Below are 8,103 nucleotides of genomic sequence, written 5' to 3' on the forward strand. Positions count from 1 at the left end.
TTAACTTAAATTCCTTATTATTTATTTACTTGTAATTTTTTTGAAAAATGAAATTGCCAAGCAATTTTTAATTTTTCAAATACTGTTAATTTTACAATAAACTTAATTTTGAGTTTGAATAGTTTAAATCTAAAAATTTTGAACAATGATGCTTGGTTTTATTAAGTCATGATTCTATTTGTAAAGTTATTGAGCATTGAATTCTATTTAGATAGCATTAATTCTTAAATACAAGCAAATAACAATTGCTGTAATATTATCAAAAGATAGTGTTTATAACTTTCATAAAATACAAAAAAAATATTAAACTACACAATCACTTTATTTTTGGAACTAAATTGTAAATATGATTTAGTTTTGTTTTTAATTTTAAAAGAATATTAAAGTGTTTTTTTTCTCTAAATTCACCTAAATCTAATGTCTGCAGAAATCTCAAAGCAAAGAAACAAATATATACATATAGCTGTGACATGTTATGAATTATTTTTGCTTCTATTCAAATGTAAACATTTTAGGAAGAAATTTCATTGAGTTTTCAATTAACATAACAATCTAATTTTTGAAATGCCTAAGCTTTATGGTGTATCACCCTAAAGCTTAGACATTTCAAAAATTAATTAGCATAGTTATTAATTAATTTTCGAAAGTTAATTAACATAGTTATTTTATGCTTCGACTGCTATTTGATATCTTAAGTATCTGAATCTTTCAAAACTTGATTTAGGATTTAAATTTATGAAATGTAATATTAATGTTTTTTTCTATCATGTTAATTTTAAGGTTAAATTGACTAAAATAGATTGTGCAAAAATAATGTCTTTTAATTTTTAATGCAAAGTAAATTTTAAAAATCATTCCTCTTAATCTTAGTATTTAATTTTTTTTTATTAGAATTGGTCATTTCCTGAAACTTGTAGTTGCATGTTGTTTACAAAAAATTCAGTAATTCTTGGAGCTGACAAATTCTATGAAATAGATTTAAAAGATTATTCTTTAGAAGGTAAATTACAAATGTTTTAAAAAATTTGTTTTCCATAAATCAACATATATACATATCAAATTAGTATTGCAATTTTTTATAATTATTTCAACAATTCTTTTGTTTAAATTTTATTTTAGAATTTTTAGATCCTACTGATACATCCCTTGCATTTTTAATTTATGGAGCTTTACAACTAAATAGTTTTCCAGTTGCCATTTTTAATGTTAATCCTTCAGGCAAACCAGAAGAATATTTACTTTGTTTTCATGGTTTGTATTTTTGTAATTAAGAGGAATGTTTCATCAAAATATAAATTAATAACTTGTAAAATTTTCTAAAATATTCATCATTATTAACCAATGGTTGTAAACTGAAATATAAATTTTATATAAATATATATATAATTTATATTTTGTTTTTGTTGCATTTTCAGAACTTGGAGTCTTTGTTGATAGTTATGGAAGAAGAACAAGAGAAGATGAAATAAAATGGACAAAATTACCATTTGCATTTTGTATGTTAAAGTTTATTATTAGCAGTCTTTATTTTCAATAAACTAATTCAATTTATTTTTTGTTCATTAGCTTTCCAAAAGCCTTATTTATTCATCACACACTTCAATGCTGTGGAAGTAATAAAGATTTCTAGTGAGGATGAAAAAATGTAAGTTTCTAGTTCTGGTTAATATTTGTAGATCAAATTAATATACTTAATTGATAAAGAAAACAATACATCTTCAACAATGGTAATAGCTTAGGGAAACAGTTGAATGTTTTGTTAATTGAGTTAACAGCCATGTTCTGATGTAAATGTAAAAAGACATGAGAAGAATGTTAGTGCAGGATAGAAAAGATTCAACAGAGTAAAACATCAAAAATGGTCGGCTATGCTATCTGTTATGTTTATCCGAAGTTGGTCTATTAACATGGTTGTTAATGTTTCCCTACTGTTACCATTGCTAAAAATATATTGTTTGTTTTATTAAAACTAGTTACTAATTAACTTGCCAGTATTCTAATAAAAAGATCTAAAGTAGTTATACAGGGTCATTATAATTAAAGTTCCACTTTGAAATGGCCATAAAAGGAAAACTACTGGACAGAATGTTATCAAACTTAGTAATAGTTTACAGGAAGTCATGGGATTTTAGTTTCCACAAAAAAAAAAAATAGTTCAAAAACTCACCACCAGCGGGGAATGGCGCTGCATGAAATATTGTTAAATGAAATAAGACATGAAGACATCAGTTGAAAATGTTTTTAATTGTTTCTAAAACTTGTTACAAAGCATGTTTGGCGTGGCATCCACCATTACCTGAAAACAAGTTAAATTGCATTACTATGTTCTCAACAGTAGCTCTTAGCATATCAGGAGGAATTTAACTTGCTTTCAGAAAATGATGGATGCCACATTGAACATGCTTTGTAACACGTTTTAGAAACAATTAAAAACATTTTCAACCGATGTCTTCATGTCTTATTTTGCTTAACAATATTGCATACAGCGCCATTCCCTACTAGCAGTGAGTTTTTGAATTTTTTTTTGCGAAAATTCCATGATTTCCGGTAAACCAGTGATTCTCAATTCGTGGTCCACAGAACAAGGGTGCTCTGTGAAGCCACTTCAAGTGTTCCGCAAAAAAACAAATATACAATTAAAAATTGTTGCAAAAGAAAAATCAATACAATGTAACATAATTTTTGTTTGAGAATGTAATTAGCAAACGCCAATGTCGTCATCTACTAGACCGAGGTCACTTAATTTCAAAAAGGTTTGCCACGCTAGCTTTAAAATTGATGTATTGTAAGTGTTCTGCAGAAAACAATGTGAAAGTTTAGTGTTCCCTCACTACAGCAGTGATTCTCAATCTTTTTGAAAACTATTACCAAGTTTGATAACATTCTGTCCAGTAGTTTTCCTTTTATGGACATTTCAAAGTGGAACTTTAATATACAGGGTCATTATAATTAAAGTATTTTGTGCTGTCTGTCTAGCTGTTAAGTAGTATTAAGATTTGCGATCGCATTCAGCTTTATTAGTATTAAGTAGATATAAGTCTTCCTACTAACAGCCACTTGGCACTAACTTTCACACTTAGCTATTCGTGGCAGCACTCAATTATTTGTGTTCGCTACACTCAGGTTTTCTTTTAGATCCTTTGGGGGACTACAGCCTTGCAGCCTAAAAACTGTATGCCAACATCAAACACAGAGTGTACTGTAGCCTTATGTATGCTGTTCAGAGAGATCCTACATTTCTCTACTGTCTATCTCCTCTCCTTTCCCTTAAACTCTTTTCTGCCAGCTAAACACTTCGTGTACGGCCGATGACTTTCTTGTATGTATGTATATTAAAGTACATAAACTTTTTATATTTTTAAGTCTAATAGCCACTTTAATCTTAAGTTCCCCTCCCCCTCAAAATTCTCTCTTAATTTTATATTAAAGAATTCATAAAATAATAAATATCATATGTTGGGAAAAAAATAAATTACAAAAGTTTATTTGCAATAACTTCAAAAAAAATGTAAACAATGTGCAATGTAAGTTTAGTTATTTGCTTTGCATGGGGAAGACACACAGGTTATGTAAGTTTTATCATCATTGTTTTAGCCACATTAACAGTTTAAAGATTATGATGCAAGATAAAGGTTTAAATACTTTTATTCAGTTTAAATTAAATCTTAGTAAAAACAAAAATGATATATATTGAAAATGAACAATTAAATTTAAAAATTTCAAACAAGATATTAATATCTACTATATAAAGCTGAAAAAATGGGCAGTCTCTTTCTTTCTGTCATGATATGCCAAAAATGGCCACTAGGGGCACCCCTAACTATTATTTAAATTAACAATATAAATTATTTTATATTTTTACAGTATAATACTCAATATATTTTTATTTTTATTTGTAATTTAGTATGCCCCGATGCCTGCAGTGGGCCTTTCGACTTGTTTTGTAATAAACATTATAAAGGGAGATTAAAATTGTGTGTTCATTAACATAATCTTAGTTTTTAAGCAAGAATTGACTTTATAAAATAAAATAATTATAATTTGCAAAAATAAACTTGAAATCATTAAATTGATTTATACTCCTACATATATAGGTTCAGTAAAAAATATATATTATAGAAAAATAAAAATACCAAATATAAAAATATTTGGTTTGTGTAAAAAGATAACAGGCCATAATAAATGAAACACGTTGCCTATTTCTGGAATACAGTAGAGAACCAAAAATCGGAATCAATTGGGGACTGGGGTTGTTCAGATTAGGGATTTGTTCCGATTACGGTCTATGTACGAAAAAATATATTAACCTGTCCGATGTTCAAATTTTTCTCCGTTGCGTGTCGCTTTGTGTTGAATTTTTCTCCGTTGCGTGTCGCTTCGTGTTGAATTTTCATCGATTTTAAGCCTAATGAAAATTTTTATAATAATAATCGAGGCTATCGTATCGTTAAAAATTATTTCTGCATTTTGTACAAACAAAATAAATATATTGAAGAATATAAAAACATGAAAATTATACTTTAGAAGTAAATTTAGTATCAGAAACGTTCGATTCAGCACAACACAGTCCGACTGAAAATCGTGCCGATTACCGGCCATTCCAATTACCAGGGTGCCGATTTACGACTCTCTACTGTATACAAATACCAACATATAGCTAGGAATAATATTAATGTCTTACAAAATCATTTTTATTATTCAAGCAATCATTCCAACATTTTGGAAGTGCACAGACACTGTTGTGAGAAAACTTGGTGTAACACTGTTTAACAACCTAGAACTAAACCTAAATAAATGGCATTACAAAAAAACACTGACTGACTAGGGTCAGTTGGTTGCCAGACCAGAACTTCAGAAATGGCTGAGTTAGTTTGAGACAAAGCTTAGTGTAAAAAAAGTCCAAAAATAATTAACTATGCATCAATAGAAACAAAAATTTATTGGAAATGTTATGAACAAACTATGTACAAGGTGTTAATAGAAAAAAATGTAAACCTGCTTTAGCAATAATAAACCACACAAAAGTTATAAAAATCACAACTATAATTAATCCAAATCAAAAACAAAATGAAAACTAATTTTCACAAATATTTCTAGACAGTTTGGGAACTTAAATCTAACTTAAAATTAATTCTCCACAAAATCCAACAAAATAAATAAGAACTAAATTACTTACAAACAAAAGAAAAAACTCTTATGATTTTATTTTGTGATAATCCACTTTGATTTAAATGTTTTCAAATACTTTTTATAGGTTGCAAACATCATTTCCAATACATAATCCCCAATATTTGGGCAAAGCAACAAATTTTTCTATATATATTAGTACAAAAAGTGATAAAGAGCAGTTGGTTCTGCGTCTCAAAGGTAATTTTGCATCGGAAATAATTACTCAAGAAGAAGTCCATCCCATTCGACGGTAATATTATTTTATATTCAAATATATTTGATACTCTACGAATAAAAAAAGTTTGAGTTTTATTTATTATCTTTACAGAATTAGTGAGACAGAATCTTTAGGGACAGAATTTTCATTTACTCCATCTCTCCTGCAATCTTTAGAAGGTCCGTCTATCGAAAATACGTTGGATTGCTCAGATATTACAGATATTACTGCAGACAGTAAAGTGACTTCAGTGTAGTAATATTGTGAAAAACTATTTTAAGAAGTTTTGTAAACATTATCACATTGTATGTATTGCCTTATTGTTAATGTTTATAAATGGATTTTAACTTAATGTTTGAATTAAAAATTTTATGATACCTGTATTCTTAACAACTGTTGTATATGTATATAATTGCTACACATAAAAGAAATTTTTCTTTTCATTAACTTATATTATTGTAATTATAAATACAAATTTCATTTTCTAAACCTTTAAAAATTGTTTCTTGTTAACTTAAGGTATTTATAATAATTAGTAATTGTGTGGGTTTATTAAATTGAGTACTTGTTATGATACAAAACCATGTATATAACTTACATAATTTACTGAATACACTGAAATGCTTCGGGATTTATATCTGCCAAAAATCGAAAAAATTATATAAATTCCTACTTTTGTCTGTCTGTCTTTCTTTAATCTCAAGAATGGAGTTAGATAGACAAAAGTCTAGATCAGATATTGAAACCTTAGGGACGGGAGACCCTGATTATTATTTAAATTCAAAAATTTTCACTGAAAGCTTTTAGATAAATGACTGGAACAACTGTAATGTTAAAGGTAAAGTATGATGTACAGTACAGGAGCAAGCCACTAGTAATTTGAGATGGAAAGCATATATTTTAAATTAAATTAATTAAAAATTGCAGCCTGGTACTGACATCACAATAAATAATTGCTCCATTGATCTTATTTTATCTCAAGTCTGATTTTGAAAAGGGACCTCATTTAAGATCTCTTATTTAATCAGATGTGGGATTGACTAGAGCTTAACATGCTCTGGATGAGTTATACCTGTAAAGTGACCATAAAAGTTTACGGATTATCACAGCATTACTATCTCGACAGTAATTATCTTGAATCTATTGATTAAGTTCAAAAGTAAAAGGATTGAGTGATGATAGTCTGAATTTTTATAAAATTTATTTGGGAAGAAAGAGAATAAACTGAAGTTTTAAACAGTAGTAGTAATTTATTTTTATATAGGTTTATTTTCCAATATAATCACTATTTGGAGTGACACAATTTTTGCATTTAGTCCATTCTTTTTTTCATTCTATGCATAAAAAGTTTGATTTTTCATTGATACATTTTCTATATAGCATTGACATCTCAACATTGGCTTTAATTTTAGAAATAACCAGAAATTGTTGGTGCTAAATCTGGGCTGCAAGAAGGATGTTGGAATAATCTAACTTCAGATTCTTAATATTTAATACTGGAAAAGTGAAACTCATTCAGGAATAATCATGTTCAAATTTAAACGAGTTTGAACTATTGCACCTGTTCACAATAATCTTGATAAACTAAATTAAATTAATTTTTGAATGGTAAATGTTAATCAAACTATGAAATAAACTTAACCCGTTTACCCAATTACGTAGGTGTGCTTATCCTCGTGATACCAATATGTAAGTTTGTCAAAAAACATATTTGCTGCTTATCACAGGCCATCAAAAGACCACTGGATAATTTGTTGCCTTGTGCATGCGATTGTGTACAATTTGATCATGTGCATATGCTTCAGTTTTCCATTCTGATATCATTTTTTGTAATATGATGATTTCTAGTTTGCAAAAATGATTGTAGTTGAGGGATACATATTTGAAAAGATGAATATCATCTAACTTTATTTGAATTTATTAACCTTTAATTTTTAATTTGGATTAAAGAGACATTTATTTCGGTAGACTATCCACACAGCTTTCAGGTTAGTTACTTCTTTTATTGTTTCATATGCATTTCGGGCTTATCTAAATCACTAAGCCTCTCCTCAGTGCAATACAAAGGTGTTACTGCTGGTGAAAAATATAAAAGTCGGTGTACCCTAGAGGATATACGAGTCGAATGGAAATAATTTCGTTTCAATGTTATCCGATATACGTACTGTATAAGTGTAACAAAAATTAAGAAAGCAGTAACATCTTTGTATTGCACTGAGGAGGTGCTTAGTGATTTAGATAAGCCCGAAATGCATATTAAACAATAAAAGAAGTAACTAACCTGAAAGCTGTGTGGATAGTCTACCAAAATTAATTTTTAATTCGGATTAAAGAGAGATGCATTTACAGAACAGAAAAAAACAGCTACCATAATTGATACTATTAACCTTAGTTTAAAATATTTAGGGATGAGACTTGCATTTTTAGATTATCTGTGTACTTATCCTTTGTTTTGCCATTTAATAAAATTTACATAATTACTTAACTCCAAATATGAGAGAATATTTAATACAATATTTCAGGGATGTTCAACAGATTGCTTCAATACTGTGATGTGACTGAAAGCAATAGGATTCTTGTATAATGGAATAATTTATCACTTTTAGCCCTTAATACTATTTAACAATTAGTCTAACAAATAGTTTATATATTATATATTATTATTAAATATAAATATATATATATATATATTATAGGCTTATCACACCAGTGAATGA

At 28.0% G+C, this 8,103-nt stretch overlaps 1 protein-coding gene across 5 annotated transcripts in view; it reads left to right on the plus strand.

Annotated features, from left to right (window-relative positions):
* The window catches only part of LOC136980141 (citron Rho-interacting kinase-like), a 115,547-nt gene extending 109,778 nt beyond the window's left edge, over positions 1 to 5,769 (plus strand). For all 5 annotated transcript variants that reach the window (XM_067276183.1, XM_067276181.1, XM_067276182.1 and 2 more), the window contains 6 exons: positions 892 to 1,000; positions 1,120 to 1,251; positions 1,416 to 1,496; positions 1,567 to 1,645; positions 5,255 to 5,419; positions 5,498 to 5,769. In XM_067276183.1, coding sequence (XP_067132284.1) covers positions 892 to 1,000; positions 1,120 to 1,251; positions 1,416 to 1,496; positions 1,567 to 1,645; positions 5,255 to 5,419; positions 5,498 to 5,642 — 711 coding nt within the window. In that variant the 3' untranslated portion in view covers positions 5,643 to 5,769. The remainder of the gene's footprint in view (positions 1 to 891; positions 1,001 to 1,119; positions 1,252 to 1,415; positions 1,497 to 1,566; positions 1,646 to 5,254; positions 5,420 to 5,497) is intronic.
* Positions 5,770 to 8,103: the final 2,334 nt, after the last annotated feature.

Source organism: Centruroides vittatus, unplaced genomic scaffold (genome assembly GCF_030686945.1).
Source record: "Centruroides vittatus isolate TY-2023 unplaced genomic scaffold, ASM3068694v2 contig_680, whole genome shotgun sequence".
NCBI classification, from domain to species: domain Eukaryota; kingdom Metazoa; phylum Arthropoda; class Arachnida; order Scorpiones; family Buthidae; genus Centruroides; species Centruroides vittatus.